Genomic DNA, 27,644 nt, shown 5'->3' with positions numbered 1-27,644 from the left:
TCCTGGGTGTGGAGTCTTCTGGTTGTGAAGACGCAGCATCATTAACACATTGTCATAGCTGAGACTGGATTGAGGGACAAAGGTACTTTAGAAAGAGGATAGATTGATGATAGATGGATGAGATACTGTACAAGAGGATAGATTGATGATAGGTGGAGAGATACTGTACAAAGAAGATGGACTTACAGACAGACAGATAGATCTATGATAGACAAACGAGATACTTTAGATAGAGGATTAGAGGATAGATGGCCAGACTTACAGACAGACAGATAGATCTACGATAGACAAATGAATGGGGATAATGTAGATAGAGGATGAGAGGACTGAAGGACGGAAGGACAGATGGATAAATTAGATGGATAAATGAACGGAGAAACTTCAGATAGGGAATGGAATGAAGGACAGACGGACGGACAGATAGATAAATGAGATGGATAAATGAACGGAGATACTTCAGATAGGGAATGGGTGGAATGACAGACGGACGGACAGATAGATAAATGAGATGGATAAATGAATTGCAAGGATGACAGAGAGTAGCGCATGCCATGTCCTTAAACTCGCCCTAACTCCAGCTGCTCCGCCATAATTTCCCAGAAGAGGAACGTTCAAACTTGAGAGATACCGGGAGGGAGATAAAATGGGCAGGAAAAAGCCAGGCCTGAACTGTAATTTTACCTCTTTTCCCCCTTCTCTCCTGTGACGATAATTTAGGCTCTTAATGGAATAACGGTATTATGTATAGCCACATCCCTTTATGACAGAAGTGCTAGGGTTTCTAATAAGGAGATATCCAGCGGGGCAATAGACTAAATTTCCCTTTGGGCTCTTGAAATAAATCTGCACATCTTTGGTGCATATAAAGGTCTACTTTCTACAGATTTTCCTGGGCTTTCAGTGGTTTGGGGCAGCGGGGCGGGAGAAAATTACAGTTAACTATGCATCAGGCAGCGTCCATTGGAGTTCTTCACACACACACACACACACACACACACACACGCACGCAGAAGCACACGCACACGCACGCGCACACACACAGACAGAAGACAGACACGCATGCACACACACACAAACCCACACGCACATACGCATGCGCACGCAACCCCAAACACACACACACACACAGCTGCACACACACACACACACACACACACACACACACACACACACACACACACACACACACACACACACACACACACACACACACACACACACACACACACACACAAACTCTTCATGCTTCTCCGAAAAGCAGTACATGTCTTCAGAAGTTTAGCTTTCAGAAGCTGCAGAATCACGTTTCAACCCAAACCCAAACTCAGAACAGAACCCAGAGGAATATGAGGGGGCACTCCCTGCGGAGCTCCCTCCCAACATTAATATTCCACCGCTAAAATGTCATTGCATGCCGTGCTGAGGATCAGGGGATGAATCTTAACCCCTCACTGATTATTGCCCTTGAATAGCTTTTTGTTTTTTAATTAGATCCTGTGTCATCTTCCTGTCTTGGAACCTCTTGTCCGATCAGATTCCCCTCTTTAACCAATAACGCCGCATTGGTCAAATCTGACTTGTACATTGTTGTGCCATATTAACCTGCTTATTTTGGAAGCTATAATCTCATTTAAACCTCGATATTGAACTGATTTCTAAGATAGATTTAAACTAGAGGGTGCATTTTGACTATGTTTCTATTTGTCTTGGTAATCTCTGTCTGTGCTATATATGGCTGTAGTGTAAAGCACAATTTATTGCCTCTGTGTATAGCTACACATAAACTCACCTTGGCTTGAAGTGTTCAGGCATCCAAACAAAGGGAATTCAATAGTAAATTGAGAAAAAAACAAAATAATAATCAAAAGCCATACAACAGCAATACTCTTTGAATGCCAGTCCATTTGGATACACAACCATACTTTATTGTTTGAGAAGGATGTCACTCGCACAGACACAGGAAGTGACAGCAATATATACTGGAAGGAAAAACAAAACAAAGTAAAAGCACCACAAGCTTGAATTGTCCCTAAAAATATATCTATTTTTAAATTACATCCAAAGCCCTCCCAACACACAATTACCCGTCCCATATTGAGGTGAGCATTAACTGAATTTTATTTAATTTACAGCAAGGCATTGGTCTCAACACTCAGACATTATATGACAAAGTTATTGGGCAGAATGAGCAGGAACTGATTAATTAACTGGGGTTAGCGTTAAGCTGTATAAACTCAAATGTCGGCGCATGGAACCTTGTACCATACAGTGTACAAGTATATTACAAAATGGTACAATTGCACTACTGAAATTAATTACTGTATATATATCTTCTGTGGGCATGTATAATAATTATCATGACCAAAGCTTAGGATCTCTTTATTTATGATTTACTCTCTAATCACTTGGTTTATTTTGTGATCGATAGCTCTGGGAGAATAGACCATAGATCGAGATCCAACTGTAACTAACTTTTAGGCTTACAGGGCTTTGTGAGTAATACAGTTCAAATGTATGATAAGATGTGACTCATTATATTTTCATCACTATTAAACAATCGAAATCTCATTTTGTTTGTGGTATCTCATACAGTCCAACCAAGGATAAATGCATCATGGAGGTCATTTTTTATATTCTGCACCCTGGTTGTGTTTTTAAAAAAGGAAATATATTACTCTATAAATTAACATATAGGCAAAAGTCACCATTGTATATAACTACAAGCAGTACAATACAAGAGGATTAAAAGAGGTCCTATTGTCCGTAGTGGCGATTGTTATATGCTCTTTCGAAAGGAAAGCCTCGGTCGACTAAATAATCAGTGTAGTATCGGGTTAATCCATTTTTTCCCGGCTCAGCTCAGACGTCGACTGGTGGTTTCAGTTAAATAATTCATAGTTGTTTTTTTTATAGGGAGTAACTGTAGTCCCAAAATGAGAGCAAACTCTCTATTGGATGAAATGTCCTTGCCCCCATCTGTAGTCCTGCGTTTGTTGAAGATGCCTTCGATTTCATCTGAAGAAATAAAAAAAATAGAAATTAGTCGATACAATAAAAGAAACATTATTCATTCAAGGAATTATTTTGAAACCTACAACCATGAACATGTTATTTACACAAACAATCAAGTACTAATAACAGACTGGGCATCGTTTCAAGTAATTATGTTCGGATGAGAAGCATTCATCATTCTTTCCTCAAAGGAAAAAACACAACTATTATTTTAGTTTATTATTTCGATGTGGTACTAAAGTCGTGATACACTTCTGGAATGCGGTTTTCACGCAGAAAATCAAATGATTAATCAAAGAAAATCAAGGGTATGGTTTTCGGTGGCCAAACAAAAGAAGCTCAGATACCAACCAAATTACTTTCTGTCGGTATGGCTGCACTGCTCAAAACCCTAGCCGTTCACTCTCCTTGACTCCAGCACGACTCGTACAGCAACAATAGGTAAAATAATCAAGTTTGGGAAAGCGCACAGTGGTGTTCATGTAAAAAAATAATTATATTCCTTTTGTAGTCCCTCACATCTAATTCAATTTGAACCGTGTGGCTTTTTTTTTGCTGCATTTCATCCCCATATATATTTTTATCCAATAATGTTTTACTTACTTCCACTGTCATTTTATGAAGGTACTCATTGTTAAATTCTGTTTTTTCTATTTAATGCTACTAAATGGACTGATGCTTCAGACTATAGATTCCAATAAAGAAATGGGTGTTTGTCCACAGTAATAATAGACAACTAAATGGGAGAGATTTGAAATATGCTAATTCAACTTATGATAAAATCACAGAATAAGCACTGCTGTTGCACTTAGGAACTGAGGGGGAAAGTGCTGACGAAAGGATTACTGTACAAAGAAAAACTTTAGCGACCATTTTACAAAAACAACAAAAAGTAGTTTAAATGCGTGACTGGGGAATTGCACCGCGGGACATCTACCACTGAATAAATATGGAAATATTGTGTATTTCAATAAGTCATGTAGGACTAGAGGAAAAACACTGGAGAAGGCCAACTTGCTACACAAGCTACCGCTGTTTGTTCGCTGTGATAAACGGGCGAGGGGAAGTGCTAGCCTCATCCCACAAATGGTGGTTTCCCTCTCGGCGCGTTTAAAGCTGACAGGCACCACGGATCTCTGCCGGAGATTAAATTGCCCGTCCTGAAGCTCCCTCTCGCTGATTGACAGCTTCTCGGCTCGACATGTTCTGTAGAAAAGCAGAGAGGCAGGCGTGTACCCCCCAACCACCTCCCCCCCCAGCCCACCGACAACAACGTCCACTAGCTACCCGAGCGCTCTTCTAGCTAGCCCAACGCCTCGCCGAGCTAGCTCTAGGGGGGGTTTGACAGACCGACATGAGGACAGCTGGCTATCAAGTTGAAACTTGTCACCCGTCAACACTGAACTTTGGCGGCGGGTGAGCCGCGAGGAGAGCTCAGCAGAACGGGTGGACCTGCTCGTTGGTTTCGTTCACACACAGAGGGATTTGACACCGAACCGAACACAGCCAGAGTGGAGGAAAAAATGCTAGGCGGCACAAAATATAAATCATCTTCTATTGCATTAAGCAACACACAAAGACAACACACACACACACACAGGCGCGCTCTCAGGCAAAACAGTTCAAGCCGGCTTCGGCAAACTTTATATTGGAGCTGCTCCATAATCATATAAAAGAAGCAGTGGTATACACAGATTAAGGTTGTTGCACCACTTTGCATACATTTAGACCAAAGGCATGGGCCTTGATACAGCTCCCACCCTCTCCGCCCCCTCCGCTTTACAGTGTCATTTACATTCTGAGCTGTCACTGTGATTAATGTAGTGCTAATTTGAGAATAATTCATTGCGAAGAAACACAAAGAGCAGAGATGCCATTTGAGAGCATTGGGAGGCGCGGGGAGGAAGGGAGGGAATTCTGAGTGGGATTTTTCTAGAGACACTTGCTTGTAGTGCTACAGTGAAATCATAACACTAACAAAAGGGGAATCTGATTGTCCTTCTTGTATGTGTTGCCTTTGTCACCTATGCCTGTTTTAATCTTCTCTTCGAAATTCAGAGCTCCAACTTAGAGTTTATGTATTTGGGTATTCATTTGAGGTCATGTCATTAACTTTGTGGGATTGGATGAATCTATGTTGTGTTTGTTTTGGAACTACCGAAATATGAGTCAAGATGTTACATGATGCATGTTCTGGAATTTCAAAACCATGTATCATGTAACAAATTTAGTTTGAAATTCGACACATAGATAGGTTGATTTATACTTTGGAGTGTCTGCATCTGTGAGATGAGCGATAGTTCTTATAGATTCTTCTGCTCCTTGTACCGGGCATTTGATATATATATATATATATATATATATATATATATATATATATATATATATATATATATATAGATAATATAATTCAACTTGACAGCAATAATTAATGTTGCGGCATACGTGAAAATTAAATGATTCCTTATTCTTATTAATCATACATTTGTTATAATGAATACAAAGCCATTTCCTTTTATTTATATTAAGTGACCAATGAAAATAATGAGCCCTGACACGGACAACATTAAAATAATTCATAACGTAGAACATTTCAAACGTATTCATCACCTTGAACCGTGCTGCTTGTCGCCACAAGGTTACCATAGCTGGTCTCTGTCAGGCGATATCTTCCCCGATGAGTCACGACGAGGAAGATTAAGACGAAGAACAAGAGCAGAAAAAAAAAAGAAACACGTTTTAGATTTCATACACGGGCGAAATTAACACTTGCCTGAGGTCATTACGGTTGATCAATGTATCAATACACCAGCTCGAATGAAGAAGAAGAACGGAAAAACACTCAAATAAATAAATAACTACCAAACACTAGGGCTACTGTCAAACCCTGTGGATCAATACATCGAGGCTCCAGCCCCCAGACCGGGCAGGTAGGAGGAGGAGGACATCTTTAATAATTAAGCACACACAGAAGGAGGCAGAGCTCAAGTCTAGGGGTCGTCATAACACAGGAAGGATGCAGGCATTGTGTTACCACGTTAAAAGCAAGCCGGGCCAGGGTGAGCAAATGGACAGTTTGGGCGCTCGAAATGGCCAGGCGGCGCCGAGGCGACATGCCGGCCCCTGGTTTATAGGTCCCTGGGGGCCCCGTGCTGTGACTGCAAACATGAGGCGTTTTAAAGTAATGGCAGGGAAGATAATAGTAACCAGAGACTCAAGCGTGTTGACCTTGGACCCACTGTGGCGCTGCATTAAACCCAACAAGTGGGGAACATGCTGCTAGCGACTGTAGCTAGTGACAGTTGGGTGATAGTCTGTTGGCTGGCTGGCTCACGACTGTAGATTGACTGTTGGGTGGCTAGCTAATTAGCTAGTGACAGTTGGGTAAGGTCGGTTGGCTGGCTAGCTCACGACTGTAGATTGACTGTTGGGTGGCTAGCTAATTAGCTAGCGACAGTTGGGTGATAGTCGGTTGGCTGGCTAGCTCATGACTGTAGATTGACTGTTGGCTGGCTAGCTAATTAGCGAGCAACTGTTTGGCGGCAAGCTAGTTAGCACATTTTGGAGGCAGGGTGGAGGGGGGGTGACTTCTACCCTAACTTACCTTGGTGGTTTTTATTTTGTTCCCCGTGGCACAGCTCCATCCCTTGAAGTCAGGGAGGACCTTGCACTCCTCCCCGTCCAGGCATGGGTGCATCTGACACCACCACTTCTGCTCCACTATGGAGGCTGAGAAGACACATAACCACCCCACATCACTTTAGGACAGCATGGAACGGCCCTCACTATTCAAAGCATCTTACTTCTGGAAATCCATAAAACCATTGAGTTGCATTTTCCTGGTTCTAATCACTTCAATCAGAGTCTGCGTTTCAACGTGCAAGCAAGCTAGCTTGATGGTGGTGGGCGTGGTGGTGGTGGTGGTGGTGGGGGGATGTGGTGCTGGCGTAGTTAATTGCGCCCGCTGGGAAAGCAGACAGGACGAGAAATCTCTTATTTGTCCACGCCGCCAACACTGTCAGTAGAATATACCAACATGGAAATCAAAAACCACACTGTAACGGCGATTACTTTGAATTTCGCTTTCATTTACTTCACACTTTTAGTCGGTTCATTTAATTGAGGACGCGCTTTAGGAAATGGGCCGAATATTTTACAGAGAAATTTGAGCAAGCATGGATTGTGTGTAATGTAAAAAAAAAACTAGTGCCTGTTACAAAGCTCCACTCCCCATAATATTACAATATTGATTACAGATTGTCACAGATGACTTGGCACTTCCACACGGAAAAATAGATATAAATTATCAAAATTATAGGTTTTCGTGAAGGGCTCCCTATCATTTAAACACCCCCTTCTTCGTCCAACAAATCAATAATCGCATGTCACCGTTGCTACCGATTAGGCTAAAGTGGTACACTAGCCCATCAAACTATTTTTAAGTGCTGTCCTTTGGAGGAGGAGGAGGAGGAGGAGGAGGAGGAGGAGGAGGAGGAGGAGGGAAGATCAAAGACTTTGTTAATCTGAAGTGTGTTAAGGAAAATGAAAAGTACACAAATCTCTATTCAAGTGTCTTTTAAATATTATTATTAGATTATTAGATTAGAAACCATTAGATATTAGTTAGGTTTACTGGCCTTTTTGTGGGCTGCAGCTGCGATGGCGTGATTCGATTTGTACCAATAGTGACACTTTGTTTTCGTTTTCAAAATCATTGCAGTCCTAATTGCCTTTTTTTGTGACAAGCTGTTTTTGAGGCGGATTCACCTTGACGGCAGATTGTCTCTCACAGATTAGCAGCAAGGTAAAATAGAGAATAATTAAAAGGTTAAGTGCTGCTCATTTTCCCTCTGTGATCACCCATGGAGTGCTTTAAAGGGGCCACTGGCACATCGCTCTAATTTGCAGAGAATGTCAATACCAAAATGTCAAGGAATAGGTCAGCTGGGATTGGGTCTGGACTTTAGCTAGATCCCCATACTTTTCAAACCAAATTGAAGTGGCTGTTTCTGCAGAGTTGCCGGCCGGAGGTATTAGCATGCTACGAGACACTCAGAGTCATGGACTTCAAAGTCGGCAGTAGGCGACATAAGTCAATCGATAGGTTGCTCAAAACGAAAGTATCTGGGAATTGATAGTGAACATTCCTTATGTTATACATAACAGTGATCTTTAACTATTTTGATGCTATTTGGTGTCATACTCAACATTGAAATCATTGAACTCTAACAATCCTGAGAAACACAACCAACAGAAGAAATAGTAGGAAGAGAGACAGGGAGAGTACGTGGGTAAATTCAGTTGGAACGTACCATCAGCAGAGAAAATACGCATAAAAAAGGGGTTGGAACATACCATCAATAGAGAAAATACACATAAAGAAGCCGTTGGAACGTACCATCAACAATAAAAAATATACATAAAAATGCTGTTAGAACGTACCATCAACATAAAGTACACAAAAAGCTGTTGGAACATTCCATCAACGGACAAAAATACACATAAAAGAGCAGTTGGAACATACCATCAACAGAGAAAATACTCAAAAGAATAAGCTGTGTTGACGTACCATCAACAGACAAAAATACACGTTAAAAAAGCTGTTGGAACGTACCATCCACACAGGAGGGGGCGGCTCTTGTGGTTCCCGCCACTTGGCCGGGGAAGCAGGAGCACTTGACGGTTTGCGAGCGCTCCTCGATCTTGTTCTTGTTACAGCAGCGGTGCAGCGCCACCACCTCGCACGTGCCGGTCCTGACAGTCGGTGCTGCTTGAAGAAACAAACAAGCAGAGTCGCGGGTGAATTCAGTTGCCCCTTGTACCGTAGATAACACTGCAGACTCCTCACAGGGTCTGCTTGTTAGCCTGAGCTACGATTGAGGCTGTGATCCGACTTTTATTAGCAGTTAGTTATTTTTAAGTGGGTTCCTTTCTGTATAAAGTTGACGAGTTGACAGGTGAGTTTGGGAATTGGGATTATAACTGTTACATTTTTTTTAGTTACTACTAAGAAGAAAATGAGTAAAATACGACAAAGATGTGTTATTGAGATTATTGTCATCTCACAAAAAATAAATGATAATAATCTTTCTGTGGTTATATTGCCCAAAGAATACTACCTGGATTCAGGCAAACAAAGAAAAAAAGACAGACACTCTTAGCAGTCACCACACAATAATCAGGACCAAAGCTGATCTACTTGGGATTGGATTGAAAGCTTCCCCACTCTCCTCTCCTACTCTATCCCCTGCTGCTTCCTAATTCTCCATCCGTTCACTTTATCTTTTTCTACTGCTCCGTCTGAATAATAACGCAACGGGGCCTCGCACACCGACACAAGAAGGGATACGTTACACAAATGGCAGGTGATAACATTTCCAGTGCTTCTCACGGGTGGAATTAGTCGCCGGCAAATGGTTAGCATCGCAGCAGTCGGAGGGAGAGAGGGAGAAGGATTTCCAGATCATGCGCTTTTGTCTGAATTATTTAGGGACTGAGCTGCCAGATTCACTTTTAATTGCATGTGACATTTCCATGCGCTGCCCCACTGCGAATACCGCTATTGGTAATGTAGTAAACACCAAATTAAAAGCTCTGCTTCCCTTCTTTCTGTTGATGCAGCATTTACAGTGCACAGCGCCGGTGACTAAATAACATTTAAATACATATTACACATTGGGCTGTATAGTAAGGTTGCATGCATTTGTTTATTTTTTAGCATCTTATAATTTGTTCGCCAAGGAAGTCTTTGCTATGGTTATTACTTTTGTTTTCAATTGATGTATAAATTTGAGACATTGTGACATGAAAACTTGCTTGAGGTAATAGCCATCCTCATTACCAGATGTTGTTTAGGGTCACAAAGTAAAAAAAAACACAAATAAATTGGCACATTTGTGGTAGACAGACTCACTGGATTTGTGGGACTGCGTTTTTGTAGAGCAGAGGTTGTTTCGCCAAAGTAAAAGTCCCTCCCAGTAGTTTGAGTCAACCATCTGGTTCAACTAATTAGCCCCAAGCCCAGAGGTATGACTAATGAGTGAAATATAAGCGTGCTCGCTACAAGAGCAGAGCAATATTACGTCGTGACTTTTACTTTCTAAAAGCCCAAATGAAATGCTCCCCCATTCGTGATTGACAAGAGTTTCCACATGAAAGACGTTGACGTGATATTAATCCTTGAATTGTTTTGTCATCCTATTGACGGGGTGTGCTCTCCAATATGTATAAATGATTTAGGTTCCTTTCTAGTGTGTGTGTTTGTTTGTATCTCTCACGCTTTTATTTTGACGAGAGATGCTTTACTTCATCAATAAGGTGTCAGCAATGTGTCAGTTGTGTGAAAACGTGTCAGTTAAACGTCAACAGAAAAAGCGATGCCATGTCTTTAGAGGAAAACTCAAGCAGTGTCAACTCCCCGATGTGTAGGGTTGGACTAAATCCTCTATAATTGGCATGTTCAGCGTTACATACACATCTCAGTCAGTTTCATAATTGGGCCTTCATATAACACAGATAATGCGCAAATTTTAGGAAAACTATTAAGGCGTCTACGCAATTCACAAATCCCATTTCATACTCAGAATTGCCTGATACATGCCATTTAGCAATTTAAAAGACATGCATATCAATATATTATTATTACGTAATGGATTACGTTTACATCCATGTATTAAGGGGTATCTATGTCAAATTGTATGGACTGTATCCTGCTATTTTGGGATGAGCGCTCTGAATTTCTCCAAACATCTCTGTAGCAGGATTTGGTTCTTCTCCACAGGAGTCTTGCTGAAAAATCGAGTGCTAATCCATGCGTTTAGACCCAGTGTTGCATACATTACACGGGTAGAAGGACGGAAAGACTGACAGAGAAGGCAGGCAGGCAGGATCCACCTGACAGTTGGACACACAGAGAGACAGACAGAGAGACAGAGTGTAGCAACTAATTGGCAAGTGATCAAGCAGAAGTTCTGCAATCCAATACAGTAACTCTTCACAAGATGCTCCTCATAACAAGAACATGAAAGAGTCTGCAAAGTGTCACAAATCCTGCTTTGATTCATTCTTTGTTGAGATTATTTGGGGAACCGTCCAAAGGACATCCACACTGAGTTTTAAATGATTATAACCATATGGCAACGATGGGAACCCCTTGGTTTGGAGGGCATGACTAAGAACTATAAATATTATGCCATGCAAAAAATGTCGGTTCGACCTGTTCCTCCTTATTAAGCGACTAAGAACTATAAATATTATGTCATACAAAAAGGTCTGTTCGACCTGTTCCTCCTTATTTAGCGACTAAGAACTATAAATATTATGTCATACAAAAAGGTCTGTTCGACCTGTTCCTCCTTATTTAGCGACTAAGAACTATAAATATTATGTCATGCAAAAAAGGGCTGTTTCACCTGTTCCTCCTTAGTTCGTGACTAAGAACTATAAATATTATGTCATGCAAAAAGATTGGTTTCCCCTGTTGAGTCAGCCTGGCAGTCTGACTCATCACTAAGGTAAGGAGGAGCAGGAGAAACAGACCTTTTTTTTCAGATTGGTGGAAGGAGGAAGGAGAAACAGACCTTTTTTAAATTCGGAGGAAGGAGTAATAGACCTTTTTTAAGAACGGAGGAATGAGGAAGGAGAGACAGAACTATTTTAAGATTGGAGGAAGGTGGAAGGATAATCAGACCATTTTTAAGATTGGAGGAAGGAGGAACAGACCTTTTTAAGATTGGAGAAACAGGAGGACAAGACCTTTTTTAAGATCGATCGAAGGAGGAGCAGGAGAATCACACCTTTTTTTTTACGATTTGTAATACTTTTTAAGATCGTCTCGTCCTACTCCTCATAGCGAGCAGTGTTCGATTCCTCCCTGCCATGATAACGCAATATGCCATCCTTTTTCCCTCTCGTCTCTGTTCACTGTCCCGTCCATCAGGGCACATAAAGAAAACTAAATTTGTATTTGAGGGAAGAAACAGTTCATTCTCCAGGCAGTATAACCAGGGGTACAAAGCACACGTTTGTGTGGTTTCAGTTTCAAAGGCGAGGCAGCGACGGGGAGAGACTCGTTTCCCCGGTTATTTGTTATTCCCGGCACGCCAGATGATTAAGTTCAGAATTGCCGCCGTTGCCTGGGCAGAGACAAATCGATTATCATTGGGGCACAGTACTTAGTAATTAGCGAAAGATTCCCCGCCATCTGTATTAATCTCTGTGTTTATTATGGCCGTGGTGAGGCGGCTCCAGATGGCGGGATAATAAATATGAGCTTCTGATGCTACGGGGAATATTTCCGTTGTGGTCGTTTCAAAGAGCGCACAGAGCCGTTATGGATTGATATTCACACGGATCCATTCATTCATATCTGTGTCAATCCATAATGGGTTCATTCATTCATTAGATCATCCGTTCATTAACCCATTGAACCGACCGCCACACAATTAGGAACGCAAACCAGCGCTTTTTCGTCTCGTCCAATTCAAACCCCAGTCCAGGATCAAGGCCCCACTGCTGTCGCCTGAGGTTTGCCCAATTATGAACACAACATTTCAGTGGTTGTTTTGGGGCCATTGTTTCAAGAGAGGTTATGTCGACAGTCTAAGGGTTGACACATTGACTCCAATTCACTGTCCCTGTCTGCTGCGGGCTGCTCCCTCCATGGCCTTTACACAAGGGCCAGGCCACCCACTAATGACTCCTCTTGGCATTTCCTACTACTGCAGTTCCACTGTTTACATGGCAAAGAGAGCGACAGCACAGCACTCCTGTGTGTTTCGATTACCAATTTAATAATTTGAAATACACTTTTATCAAACTTGATTTGGATAAAGTTTGGGATGCTGAATTACTGATAATAACACATTCGTCATAAATAAGCAGGCAGGGGTTTGGATTTTTGCTCAAAGATGCCTTCAGGTGGTCCGTGGGGGTTTGAACCTGGAGCCTTTGGGCTGGGCGTCGACCACCCCAACCACCTGAGAAGCGTCCCTTTCCCCTCCCAACTGCCTCTTCAAATCATCCGCAGCACGTCGACAGGAATAACAAGTGCCTGACGAGACACTGTAAAACACTCACTCGTACACACAGCCAACAGCCGTGCTTGCGGAAGAGTCCCATATATTTCTCCCCCTACGCTGTGGACGTGTTTCCTGAGTTTGTTTCATCCCGTGAATGATAAAAGGTTTACAGCAACCGAAAATAACCCCCCAGGGAAATTAGTCTGGGAGGGGGGGGTGGTGTGGTTGGGGGTGTGGGGGAGGGGGGGGGGGGGGGGGGGGGGGTGTGTTGCTGTGGCTATCAGAGAAAATTGAATGTGTGCGAGATGATTGTGATCTGGTTACCACGGCGACTGAAATGATGAGAGCCCTCCGTTGGGTAGGATGGTGGTGGGAGGGTTCGCTGCCAATCAAACTCCACCCGCTCTCGCGTTTCACCCTTTTTTTTAATTGGCCGGGAGAATAATCCCCGCCCACCCCCCCCCTGTCCCCGTCCCCCCCCCCCCAAAAAATGAAAAAACACAACCAAAACTAATACTAACGATAAAATGGTCGCCGGCGCTGTCTTTGGGAGCGTGTGGTGCAGAAATGGCTGCCAGGTCGACAGCCTCCAATTACCTAAGGACCTGCGTGTGGTCAGCCAACCCCCACACGAGGCATGCACTTGGGGGAGGCCCGGCGAGGTTACTCGGCTGGCCATAATTGATCTCCCAGGGTCAGCCGGCGAAGCCTCCTACCTACACCAGCCCGGCCAGTTTAACGTTGAACAAAAACCCTTCGGCAAATGAACAGAACCTTTTCTATCCAGTGAGTTCATCGCCTTGTTTTTCAGCCGTGACTTGAAAGTACAAAATACACAAAAGAAAAGAAAAAAGATAACATTGAACATGTATCCTGGAAGTGCCACACACAGACAACAGCCCTGTAGACGTGCTGAGGTAAATTGGGTGAGTTCAATCTCCAAAGACACATCTCTGGGTGAATCTAGAAAGGGAATCCCTTTTATCTATATGAATGAGTTTCCAGCGCTTTATCACCTCTCTTGTTTTTGACGTTCCCAAGCCCTAATCCCTACAGTTTGGTAACATCGGCCCGTCTACGATATTATGCATTCTGACCGTTATCGGGCGATGTATAGATTAGCGCCAAACACATCAGTTGCATCCCTAACCCTGACCAACAGGTACACAAAACCCCTTGTAAACAGTTTGCGGTCTCCATGTACTCACCTCTGTAGGCGTCTACCGGCGCAGACATCTCCCAGACGGTGAGCAGACAGATCCCCAGCAGAAGAGCAGCTTGGTGTCCGATCAGTGAGTACCGCTCGCTCATCCTGGAACACAGGAACCACAGTGTCATCCGCCACAGGGTAATGCACACTTAAGGCTAGAGAGAGCTCTCCGCTCCCAACCCCGAAAGGTCAGCGGTTCGCTCCCCGATGGCGGCAGCCTAAGGGCTCAGTTGTGGTCCCACGTCGACGCAACGCGAGGACCACGCCGACGCTTCGATGCAGTCGGTTGGGTCGGGTTGTAGTGAACAGACCAATCACAGCCCCTGCTGCTGAGTGGTCTGTTCACTGAGGCGCACGTGAGGCCCGTGCGGTGAACGTGGAACCACAACTAAGCCTGAACCTGCATCTTCTGATCCCGATGCAGTACCCCTGCTATCTTCGTGATTCTTCATCACATGTGTATAAATAATCTGCACATATTACGGGATAGTGCATTGTGACGGCAGTAAGTGTCTCATTTGATGATTAAATAAAGAATATTGCAATGACGACGAAGCATATGCTGTTGATGATATTCCAGTCGCTCAATAAAACGTGTGACTTTTCTTCTGCCACTTCTCCCATCACCCTACTCCTATTTTCACTCTCAATCTCCCTCTCTCCGTCTCGATTTTTCTCTCCGTTTATCTCTCCTCACCCTGCCTTCACTCTCTCCCCCTCGCTGCTTCTCACGGTCTCCGACACCAAGGTGCTGGAGACCAAGAACGGGAGACAGAAGGTAAGCTCCTGTCTGTCGTCCCCCGCGGGACCCTTCCTTCACGGCGGCCGTTAGAGGCGCCGCGATGTGGCCCCGTCGGTGTCCACACGTGGCCATGGCGTTTATGGTCGTAGTTTGGCCGTAACGTTGCTATGGACACACGGTTTGAGTGTTCTGCCGGAGGATCTCAGACGTGTCAGAGGTGTGCGCCTCGCCGTGTTTTCCGTTTGAACCGTGCACCAGGGACGTGCTTGTGTTGTTTTTGTTTCTTCACGCCGGCTGGCGCCGTTCACACGCCTTCAGGTCTCCCTCTCTCCCTCGCCCGCGAACTCTCTCTCTCCCACTGCTCTGCTTTACTCTCTCTCACCTCTGCCTTGGCAATCTCTCTCTCTCTCACCTTCCTGTGACTCACTCTCTCACCCACCTCCTCTCCCAGCTCTCTCTCTCACCTCTGTCTTGTAACTGTCTCTCACTCCCTGACAGCTCTCCCTCCGAGCTCACTCGCTCTCTATCTCTCGCTCTCTCTCTCTTTTCCTCCGAGCTCTTTCTCTCTCTCTCTCTCTCTTTCTCTCCCTCTCTCTCTCTCTTTCTCTCCCTCCCTCTCTCTCTCTCTCTCTCTCTCTCTCTCTCTCTCTCTCTCTCTCTCTCTCTCTCTCTCTCTCTCTCTCTCTCTCTCTCCTGCTCCTTTCCTCCCAATCTCCTAGCTAATGAAGGCTGCTGGGCCTGGCGGACCACACACACACCAACACACACACACACACACACACACACACACGCACACACACGCACACACACACACACACACACATGCACACGCACACGCACACGCACACGCGCACGCACAACATCAACCATCGGGCACTTCTGGTTATTCCTGACAGGAAATTATCAAATTTCAAATGGGATGCAAGCTGTACAGTAATTACTGGAAGAGGTGAGGTATCGCGTGTGCGTGGGCGTACAGTGTTACAAGCCACGCTTTACGCCTTGTTGAACCCCCCCCCCCCCCCCAACATCTCATATCCCCACCACCACCATCGTATCTGCGGGGCTCATTGACATATAGATTGGTTAAATCTCCGAGGGGACCTCTCATATTGTTCAAGTAATTAAGTTTATTTTAGAAAAGCCACACTTGACCTTTCGGCGAGGAACACGAGGACGGTGACTCGCCTGGTGTCGCCCAGCGACACGCCAGGGGGGGGAGGGGGGGGGGGGCTATTGTGTGTGGGGGGGTACAATCTGGCTTTCACTCGCACGCAATAAGACAGGCGGGGATACAGGGTTGCTCTGCTTGGTTTGTCTTTCACCGGCTCCGGTACGAGAGGAGAGAGTCGGCTACCTATTCTCTAGGGCAGTGGTTCGGAAACTATTTCTGCTGGGGTACCGCGGCTGAGACGTTCTTTCAGCTGAGTACCCCCTTCACCGGTACAAACCTTTTTTTGGGAGAAAAAAATAAGATAAGTAATGTATGTGCGTTCTATTGGGCAGTGTGAACATGAACATTAAAAGGGTGCAAATACGAAACATGGGTGAGAAACATGGGCCTGTACTTCATGCAACTGTTGGCTAAATTATTCCCACAAAAGTAGAGTACACTGTCAAGGGAGGTCCAGAGCTTGTGGAGGTGAATCCCATTCAAACTTATTCAACGACATTGTGGTGTTTATGGAATTTATTTCAAGGATTCTCCTTTCTCTTTGTGGTCAGATTTAAATTTCAACTACTTGTCCATTTTCTCGATTTTCTATTGTCTAGCTCTTAGAATTGAAACTCGCTCCGGGTGAATAAAAATGGGTTACCTGTTTTTTATTTTATATGATTGTTCTTTTTTTATTAATATTCTTGGAGTACCCAACAGTACTCCAAAGTACCCTTAGGGGTACGCAAACCCCCATTTAAGAACCAGTGCTCTACACTAGAGAGAGCAGGGACCAAATAGTGTGACTGTGGAACTTTCCCATGCAAACAAACAAACCTTAATTAATTCGGAACGTGGAACTTATATTAAGCTCTTGGTTGAACTTCTAAAAAGATATGTAGCTGTCTATATTGTATTCTTCAGTTGTATTTGTAGACTGTGGTTCGATTGGCATTATGATATATTATATCATATTTGGCGGGTATTGTATTTGACAATCCCCCTAGCGCATTATTAAACCACGACTAAAACTAGGATCTATATCTGATCTATTCTAAATATATATATAACCCTCCGTTCTCTAGAGCTAGCTGTTTGCTTGGTTGATCTGCTGGCGGGGCTAAGAGTGTGCGTTTGTGGCCACCGGTTAGAAAATATAATGTAACATAAAATATATTCAGCCTGTTCAATGTCTTGTTCTGGACGTAAAAGCGAAAAAGTTACATATGAATAACTAAATAAATTATGAAATATTAAACCTATTTCCTTGGCAGTGATCGTTACGGCCGGCTTATGCATTCATTGATATTTGTCAGATGCATTCACGTTTATTATAGTTAGATTATTTGTACTGTTATTTTACAATGTCGATTTGTGTACATCTTGTAACATTTGTCAGTGTTCCATAAAAATACAGATTGTACAAATCACCGAACCGTGTGACAATCTCGTTAGTCAATCTGTGTCTGTCTCTTCCACTTCAGTCGACTACTTTACATCCACACACACAGTATAGCTTTGTGATCCAGAATCACACTAGTGCTTTGGAGTGAGAGAATGAACCAGGAAGAGTGTTCTTGTGACCATTTGAAGAACCATGTATCTGTAAAAGCACAAATTACGTGTGTGGATCCGGTTTGGTTTATTTGCAGCATCATTAATTCATTATTTTGCAGACTTTGACCTTCGAACACAGTCACACACACACACGCACGCACACACACACACACACACACACACACACACACACACACACACACACACACACACACACACACACACACACACACACACACACACACACACACACACGTACACACACACACAAAGCTATTATCTACACCCAATACTGATTATACCAAACATTTTAGTCATCATTGGTTGGAACCCAATTTACAAGACCTTGTGGCTTTTTACATTTTATTATTATTTTCGTGTAAAAACTGCTCTGCAATAAACAGTGCGCTCCGACATACCTCCGAAACATCGCTCAGCGGCGCAACAGAACATGAATTATGAAGGGAAGGAATAACGCAGGACTAATTGGAATCCTCCATTAATAATGCAGCGGCTCTACTTTTTCTTCCGCCGTGGATTTTAATCGGTAGCGCTTAACCCGAGTCCGTCGGAGTGGCCTGTCAACGCCGGCGCCGCTGGAGAAGCAAGCCATCGTTCTCCTTCTGAGGGGTTTACTGGTTCTGTCCCAGTGTGTCTCTCTCTTTCAGTTCAGGAGGGGCATGGTGCATGGGGGGCATGGTTAGCATTATAGCTAACTCCTGGATGCTAATGCTGCCCATTGCTACTGCTATGACTACTAGCACTTCTAGCTATTTAGTGCCTTAGCCCATTAGTGACTTAGTTACCATTAGAGCTCACTCCTGGATGCTAATGCTGCCCATTGCTACTGCTACGACTACTAGCACTTCTAGCTATTTAGTGCCTTAGCCCATTAGTGACTTAGTTACCATTAGAGCTCACTCCTGCATGCTAATGCTGCCCATTTGTACTTCTATTGCTAATAGCACTCCTAGCTATTTAATGTCGTAGACTATGTGTTTGTCTAAAGCCACTTGCAGTGATTTTGTTGTGATACGTCATGTATGAGCTAGGGTGCGGTAGGAGGTATCCTAGGGAGGGTAGGGAACGTCAAGTATGGGGTATGGCGTCTTGCTCAAGGATGCCTAAACGTAGACTGCGGGCATTGGGATTTGAACCGAGAACCTTGAGAACCGGGGAAGGGAGGCCATTTTAGTCTATTTCTACCACTGCTACTAATACAAGGATTATACTACACTACTACTTGTTTATAATAATTTTGAATTAGAATTTCTATCGCAAAAATGACTACCGAAACTCCTTTTTACTACTACTATGATAACAGAAACATTACCAAGTACCGAGATAACATCTTGGATTTCTTCCACTAATATGCGTACTTGGATTCTAGCATTTGGCGTGCGCGACGTCTATGTCACCCTGACAGAGGTGAGAAGGCTTAGAGCACACAGATCCTTCTCTGCTGACAGCTTATAAGAAGTTGTTGAAATTGCGAATGCTTAGTAAAACCCCAGAAAGATGTATATATGATGGGGTGCTAAAATGTAAGCTCCATTTTTGCAAAGCAGATAAGACGGAAACGGGTAAAAAAGGGGCCCTTTGAAATATATATCGCCACCAGTGGATTTTGATTATATCCCCTCTGGCCTGGTTCTTTATTGCTTGCCCTCCTTATGTCATCAATGCCTGTGTTGTACTTTGATGGATTTAAATAAAGCTACAATACTTTTTTTGTAATTACGACAATGGAACTGCGGTGACCTTGTCCTATTAAAAACAATGTTTCCGTCGAGAGGACACCGCGGAAGAAGGGGTTTAATTAAAAGGTTCATGAAATAAATACAAGAAAATCTTTGAAACATTGACACTAATATCTCACCAAACTGCTGTCCCGAAAATAATAAGTGCATGAGAGTTTAACAACAATAAGTTATGTTTTCTGTCTTGTTCTGTTAATAGACTACTATAGCTAATAATACATAGCCAGAGATTTACGTATGCCTTTGAATTAAGCAAAACATTTTTTATTCTTTTTCTTATTTTGCCTTGTCGTCCCTGTCAACAACAATTAAAACTCTATTCTCTCCACTGCAAATTTCCATTAAAATGTATTCTTGAACGGGGAGTAGACCTGAAGAACATTAACACACAAACAAAACAAACAACTGATGTTTTTTTCCTTCATCCCAAATGCATTTAAAACAGAAACAGGAAAGTGGGCGGGCCCCCGGTTTACATTAAAGGCAATCAGCAGAAGCTTTCATCCGGAGCGACTCACACACGTCTAAAACAACCCAGTCACACGCCGACGGCGGAGACCACCACGCGAGGCGACAGCCGGCTCGTCTGGAGCTGTTAGGGTGAGGTGTCTCGCTCAGGGACACCTCGAGACTCCGCTAGGAGGAGCCGGGGATCGAACTAGCAACCTCCTGTCAGGGAGCAGCCTTAGCTAGGAGGAGCCAGGGATCGAACTAGCTGCCATCCCTACTCTACCTCCCGAGCCGAGTCGACCCCCTGGTTTTTCTAGGACGTTCTGATTGGCTGGAAACGAGATGTCTGCACCTGTCATAACTGTTTGCTTTTTATTAACCGACGTTGGCGTGGACGGAGGGACTGAAGGACACCTGCGTTTACAGCCCCGGCACTTCTCCTCCTACTCACTTCTACTGGCTCATCAAACACTCTCACGTCAAAAACAATTTCCGGCAAAAAACAATAAACTCCCCAAAATAAAAACCCACAAGGCGGTCAATGTCACTACGCTGGATGTCGATCTCCCCCATCCCCCCCCCCCCTCGCCTCAACTCCCCTTACGCGCACCCGACGCTCTTAGGAAGAAACGGGATCCCAACTTGGACCCAGCAGAACGGTTTTCAGAAAGAAGAAGAAGGAAAGACGGCCTGGCAGCAGGAGTATCGCGAGTGTCACCGGACACCCGCCGCGGAGAGAGTGCCCTCTCAGAGTGGTTATCACGCCATCGACCTTCTGTAATGAGTGACACGCTGCCCACCACTCAGCCCCGGAGAGAGCGAGAGCCTCTATGACGACCGGCTGACTGACAGACCGGTCCACCTTAGACGTTTTTTTGGGGGGGGGGGGTTCTCTTCCCTCTTTGAACACAATCTTCCTTGTATCTGTGCTGCGCGTACACATGCACTCTGTGTGTCCTGTAGGACGGCTCCTTTAATACTGTGAGCGTCCGTTATCTAAAGTGTGACGTTTACTGTAACGTCAACACAAGCAGCTCAGAGACTCCTCTTCACTGACTGCATGTTAGCGTTGTAGTGGTGGTGGTGGTGGTGGTGATGGAGGGGTGGGGTTGGTGAGGGTGGTGGTGGTGGTGGAGGAGGTAGTGGTGGTGGTGGTAATGGTCGTGGTGGGGGTGGGGCTGGTGAAGGGGGTGGTGGGGGTGGTGCTGGTGACTGTAAGCATTTAGGGTCGTTACTAATATCGTAGTGGGTTAGGTGTTTCAAATAAATAAGCTGAGGCGTCTTTGTATTTCTGTTTATTGATCAAGCAACAATCAATGGATTGACATTTTAAAGTCATATTAGTTTGGTGAGTTTAATAAAGCAAAATCGTATTATTTACGAGTACCCCGCTTGAACCGGGTTACATACCCTCTCAGAAACGTGTGGGGAATCACTGTCTTAAGGCACTAACACAAAAGACACACAAACACACACACACAGAGATTTAAACACACATGTACACGCAGACTACACACATACACATACACACGCGCGCGCACACTACACACAGACATACAGACAAAGGCTTCACACATAAACACGCACATGCACATGCATACAGACACAAAATTCACAGACACACTCACAAACACACACACCCACACTGACTACACACACAGGCACTCACACACACATGCACACACAGGGACACACACACACCATTCAAACAGCATTCATACCAATAGCTAATTCTGGCCCTCCAATTAGCATGATCCGCATGTAAACAGATGGGGGGAACCAGAGCCACCAGCTGCCTGCATTCGCTCACTGTGACTGTTTTTAATTGAACAGCGGTTCTCTTCCTCCTCTACAGCGTTAAAAACCCGACGATCAAAAAGCCTCTCAAGACGGCGGGTATCAAAACCGTTTTGGGTGTGCGGTGAAAACAAGGTGCTGGGTTAGCGGGGAAAACACTCCATCTCTGTCTCTGACTCAGTCCTATCCGGCTTTGATTGTGCCAAACACACACACACACACACACGCACACCTAGCTGAGTGGAACTTTTACGGGAACGTTAGGAAACGCAGATGCCACGTTGATGGAAATAGAACAGTTAAGGAGGTTAAGGGAGTCACACATGTCCTTTACTTAGTGAAACTACGTTTGATAAACTTTATATCTATTAGAAATTGTTGATTGCGCACACAGCCACCATTCTCATGGTTTGATTCACCGACTTTAAAACACGAAAAAACTTCTCTTAACAGCTTACACTCTTCATAGAGTAACCTGAGGTCCAACAGAACGGATGTGAAAAGTTTGCTCTGCTAACGCACTGTGAAAGTGCACACTGTGTGTGTGTGTGTGTGTGTGTGTGTGTGAGTGTGTGTGTGTGTGTGTCTGTGTGTACGTACATGTGGTGAGTGTGTGCGTACATGTGCGTGTGCGCGTACATGTGCGTGTGTGTGCGTGTCCGCAGTTGTGCCTACATGTGTGTGTGTGTGTGTGCGTACACGTAGGTGTTTGTACTTACATTCGCGTGTGCGTACGTGTGTGTGTGTGTGCGTGCATGCACGACGTAGTACATCCTCTCGTCACCATCGGGTCTGGCGGTGGGTTTTTTTCAGCCCACTCTGTGATATTTTCTTCCTGAACAATCCCAGGCCTGGCCTGCACTGGAGCGCTGATGTCTGATGCATAACAGAGGCAAAGTGACAGTCTGCTGCTGCAGGCCACAGTGGGTTCACCAGGAACCTGCTCGCCGCTGCTCCAGAGAGTTTGTATGGGTGTGTGTGTATGTGTGTGTGTGTTAAGTGTGTGTGTGTGTGTGTGTGTGTGCAAGTGCGTTCGTGTGTGTCTGTGCATGTGTGTGTGTGTGTGTGTGTGTGTGTTGGGGTGGGTCGTATTTGGGTTTTGTGTCATGGCCGTCGATTTACTTTCATCCGCGCGGAACCTCTAACGCCACCCGAAGACAACAGCGCATCCTACTCAGTAGGATGCGCTGTTGTCTTGTTGTACTGCATTTCGATTCATCTACTGCATTTCATCTACTGCATTCATCTGGATCTGCAGAGCATCCTACTGCATTGTGGGTCGGGGTTTATCTGAATCGGCAGTGTATCCTACTGCATTGTGGGTCTGGGTTTATTTCCTACTGCATTGTGGGTCTGGGTTTATTTCCTACTGCATTGTGGGTCTGGGTTTATTTCCTACTGCATTGTGGGTCTGGGTTTATTTCCAACTGCATTGTGGGTCTGGGTTTATTTCCAACTGCATTGTGGGTCTGGGTTTATTTCCTACTGCATTTTGGGTCAGGGTTTATTTTCTACTGCATTGTGGGTCCGGTTATATCTGAATCTGCAGGGCCTCCTACTGCATTGTGGGTCCGGGTTCATCCGGATCTGAGGGGGGGGGGGGGGGGGGGGGGGGGGCGTTGTCGCGGCTAATAAGGCCCAACGAGACTCATTTTATTTTCATTCGCCCCCTAATGCCTGGGATGTGTCATGTACACGGGTGCTCGCTGCGGACGCGGGAATCGGATTACGGGCGAGACGACCCGTTTTAATGTGGATGGATCGCCGCATCAGAGCACCTTCCCGGCGCGACACACGACGCTCGACAGCGCTCCTTCTATTCATTTCAAGTTCACGCCGACGACTGGCGCGCGTAATCACATCACACGGGCCGGTGGGGATAAATGAGGGAGAACGCCTCGCAGGTTCATCATCGTTATCAAACCAACAGACACGTTGACTCGTGTTGTTTGTTGTGTGTGTGTGTGTGTGTGTGCGTGTGTGTGTCCTTGTGTTTGCAGACATGTTGTAATATTCATTCTCTCGCTACTTTCTTGTTTTATGCTTTTATTTTGCGTTTTTATTTTTTTCGGGTCGGGCCCCTGAATATTCGTAGAGGGGGCCGGGGACGGGAGAGAGCACGGCCTCCGGCAGCACGACGCAGCTTCGTGAAAAATGCATGAGCCCCGTTATTAATAAAGGAAGTGTTTCCTGTTAAGCGACAAACAGGCTGGAGCTTTTCATCAAGGCTAAACAAAAACAGCCCCGCACCAACGAACACAAGGTAAGAAAAAACAAACAAAAGAAGTGTTAGAACGCTGCTTCATCACAAAGGAAAGTGGTGGAGGTGGTGACGGAGGTGCTGGAGGTAGTGTGTGTTGGTGGTGGTGGTGGTGGAGATGGAGGTTGTGGTGGTGGTGGAGGTGGAGGTAGTGTGTGTTGGTGGTGGTGGTTGAGGGGGTGGAGGTTGTGGTGGTGGTGGAGGTAGTGTGTGTTGGTGGTGGTGGTGGTGGAGGTGGAGGTTGTGGTGGTGGTGGAGGTAGTGTGTGTTGGTGATGGTGGTGGAGGGGGTGATTCGGTGGTGGAGGTGGTGGATGTGCTGGCGGTGATGTTGCTGGTGGGGGAGGTTGTGATGTGATGGTGGTGGTGGAGATGATGTCTTGGTGGATGTGGTGTGGTGGATGTGGTGATGTGTGGGTATGTGGTGGTGGTGGTGGAGGTGGTGGAGGAGGTGGTGGTGGTGGAGTTTGTGATGGAGGAGGTGGAGTAATTGATGTGATGGTGGCGGTGGTGATGTTGGTGATGTGATGTTGATGGTGGTGGTGGAGGAGGTGGTGTGAGTACTGGTGACGTTGGTGGTGGTTGAGATGGAGGTGGTGGTGGTGATGTGATGTTGGTGGTGGTAGCGGTGGGGGTGGAGGAGGTGGTGGTGGTGGTGGCGTTGGGAGCCAGAGGACGAGGTTGGTTTCTGTGTGTAGACTCAGTAACAGCTGGAGGAGAGGAAGGTGTAATAAAGGTTAGTGCAGCAGCTGACAAAGAGGCGAGGGTTGATCAAAACATCGTGTCGCTATCTCTGAGGTGTTTACTGGCATTACTGTGGAACATCTCCCGGTCGTGGACAGACGGTTCACGACAGACAGACCAGCACCGTTTAGTTTGCATCACATTTGTCGACCTGCGTGGAATTTGACTCACTGGATTGATGCATTAATAGGAAGGGCTTGTGTATATGAATATCTATTTAATTGTAAACCTTTAAACATTGTATAACATTTGAGCAATATGTCTGTATCAATATGAGTACATTCGAACATTGTTCATTTGAGCATTATATCTGTATAAATATGAGTACATTCAAACATTCTACATTTGAGCAATATATCCGTATAAATATGTGTAAATTGGAGCATTATATCTGTATAATTATGTGTACATTTGAACATTGTACATATGTGCAATATCTGTTTCAATATTTGTACATTTCAGCACTATAGCTGTATAAATACGTGTACAATTGCGTTTTGATACACGTAACTGTGTAATTTGCTCAGTTAAACTCAAAATTGCGTCTTTTATAGTGACAAAAAGTTGCATTGAAGTGCAGCAAAAAGCTCCCCGACAACGACGAGCACAAAGCAGATAGCCAAGCTGTTACAGCTGACATGTCTCTGAGCCTCTCACAGCGCTCTCAGAGAGGGAGGGAGGGACGGGGGGAGGGACGGGGAGAGAGACACAGAGAGAGACGGGAACGGCTGGTGTGATCAGAAACACCAAAAACTCCCACATCGAATTAGCGGAGAGAAGAAACATGAGCAGACAAAGAGCGAGACAGAGAGAGGGGAGACAGAGGGTGGGAGTGAGACAGAGAGAGTGAGAGAGAGAGAGAGAGAGAGAGAGAGAGAGAGAGAGAGAGAGAGAGAGAGAGAGAGAGGGAGAGAGAGAGAGCGAGAGAGAGAGAGAGAGAGAGAGAGAAAGAGACAGAGAGAGAGAGAGAGAGAGAGCTCTTTCGCGCCGGCAAACGGTGACTTGATGAAGAGAGGGTGGAGGAGGAGGAGGAAGAGGAGGAGGAGAGAGGGGGAGGAGGAGGAGAGAGGGGGGGTGTAGGTAAGGCGTGAGGTGTCAGAGAGAGGAGACTATTTTTATCTGTCTAATGAAACTTCACATCAGCCCGCCTCAGACAACTGGCGGCGATGTGAAGGCTGTGATGCTGCCGTTCCCTAATTAGCTTCTGCGGATCAGTTTCTACCAGTTAGTTAAGAATCAGCCCGTCACAAAGCCACGCGTTCGATACCGACGGCCCCCCCTCGTCACTCACCACGGGCTCCCAGCCGACGGCGCGCTATATATAGATTATAAATACAAATATAAAGAATTGAAGGGGGGATCCAACGGCTACAAAAGCCAGTTTAAGTAGACATTTTAATCCCATCGCAAGGAGCATCTGTGGCAAATAATTGATTTTTTCCCCCCCCTTCTCTTGTCTGCTATTTTCATTTGCTGCAGTGCCAAATTGTGTCTGTTCTGTGTGTATTATTCTGTGTGTTATAGCCGGCTAATACTGTTTGTGTGTGGGTGAAGGGGGGAGGGGGGGGGGGGGGGGGGAGGTTTGGACAATAGATCCATGGATCATTTCATCTCATGTCTAATGGTACTGGGCTTGGGGTAGGAGAGCGGCATGGGGGGGGGGGGGGTTGGGTTGGGGAGGGGGCAAACCAGTAATGTGCACTTTGGAAGGAATGTCACCCCAATGTCATTTTAACACTCTGAAGATCCTAAATGTCTCTCTCTCTCTCTCTCTCTCCCTCTCTCTCTCTCTCTCTCTCTCTCTCTCTCTCTCTCTCTCTCTCTCTCTCTCTCTCTCTCTCTCTCTCTCTCTCTCTCTCTCTCTTGCTCTCTCTCTCTCTCTCTCTCTCTCTCTCTCTCTCTCTCTCTCTCTCTCTCACTCTCTCTCTCCATCTCTCGTGTCTCTCTCCGTCTCTCTTTCCCTCTTTCTTCTGTGTGTTTATATATATAGCCATTTAATAAATAGCTCTTTCTGTGTGTTTGGGTGTGTGTGTGTGTGTGAGAATGAATGTGTTTCTCTGTGTGTCTGTCTGTGTGTGTGAGAGTGGGAGAGAAGGAGTGCGTTTGTTTGTTTGAGTGTGTGTGTGTGTGTTTGTGTGTGCTAGAGAGTGTGTATGTGTATTTGTCTGTCTGTGTGTTAGAATAAGTGTGTGTGTGTGTGTTAGTGTATGTGTGCGTTTGTGTGTGTGGATGTAAGGGAAAAGGTGTGAATTATTTGCCTCCATATAATAATGTGAGAAAAGGCCACTACCTCTTTTCTTCTGTGTTTAGCCGGATATTAATCAGCAAAAGTTACACTTTACCTGTAACCACACTATACATCACATGACCACCAGGCTCAGCTCACGTTGGAATCAATATCCAATGGCAAACTACAAACAACACACACAAACTCACATTGAAACACATTAAATACTCACTAACATCCTCATGTTATTCAGATCAAGGCCGTTGTTGAAAGGTGGTCAACTCTCACCTTTGACCACGCCCACTCGGAATACACAAGTGTTCTAAGTTCCAAACAGCCGACCCAGAGAAGTCGGCCATTTTCTGTTTATTGCGCTCGGCGGTGAAGTGTCGAGTCATCAGTGGCGTGAACGAATGAGGTCGTGTCTCTTTGTTTACACGCAGATCAACACAGACAGCGAACCGTGGTACACAGACACTTCATGGAATAATGATGAGACCATGGGCATGCCTGATGAGATGGTTCTGTATTCAAAAAATCAGACGATCAGAATGTGTTTGCTAGTCCTAGTTTTCTCTGTTTTTGTCACTGCCATGTCAGGACTTTTGGTGCGTACCAGGCAACCCCGTAAACTGTGTTTTCACAACTGTCTACCCGTGGAAGTGCCCTGGACCGGCAGTCAAACCAGGAACTTAGTACCCGTGAACTCGT

General features: G+C 45.1%; 1 protein-coding gene across 2 annotated transcripts in view; it reads right to left on the bottom strand.

The window, feature by feature from the left end:
- Positions 1-1,899: 1,899 nt before the first annotated feature.
- The window catches only part of LOC115541939 (chemokine-like protein TAFA-2), a 44,847-nt gene continuing 19,102 nt past the window's right edge, over positions 1,900-27,644 (bottom strand). The window contains exons 2-6 of one of the 2 annotated variants that reach the window (XM_030353889.1): positions 14,240-14,343; positions 8,627-8,782; positions 6,617-6,741; positions 5,623-5,681; positions 1,900-3,015 (exon numbers count right to left, since the gene is read on the bottom strand). In XM_030353889.1, the coding sequence (XP_030209749.1) occupies positions 5,652-5,681; positions 6,617-6,741; positions 8,627-8,782; positions 14,240-14,342 (414 nt within the window). In that variant the 5' untranslated portion in view covers position 14,343 and the 3' untranslated portion in view covers positions 1,900-3,015; positions 5,623-5,651. The remainder of the gene's footprint in view (positions 3,016-5,622; positions 5,682-6,616; positions 6,742-8,626; positions 8,783-14,239; positions 14,344-27,644) is intronic. The other variant, XM_030353890.1, reaches the window with a different exon arrangement.

Source organism: Gadus morhua, chromosome 4 (assembly GCF_902167405.1).
Source record: "Gadus morhua chromosome 4, gadMor3.0, whole genome shotgun sequence".
Classification (NCBI taxonomy): domain Eukaryota; kingdom Metazoa; phylum Chordata; class Actinopteri; order Gadiformes; family Gadidae; genus Gadus; species Gadus morhua.
This window is presented reverse-complemented; position numbering and strand designations above follow the sequence as displayed.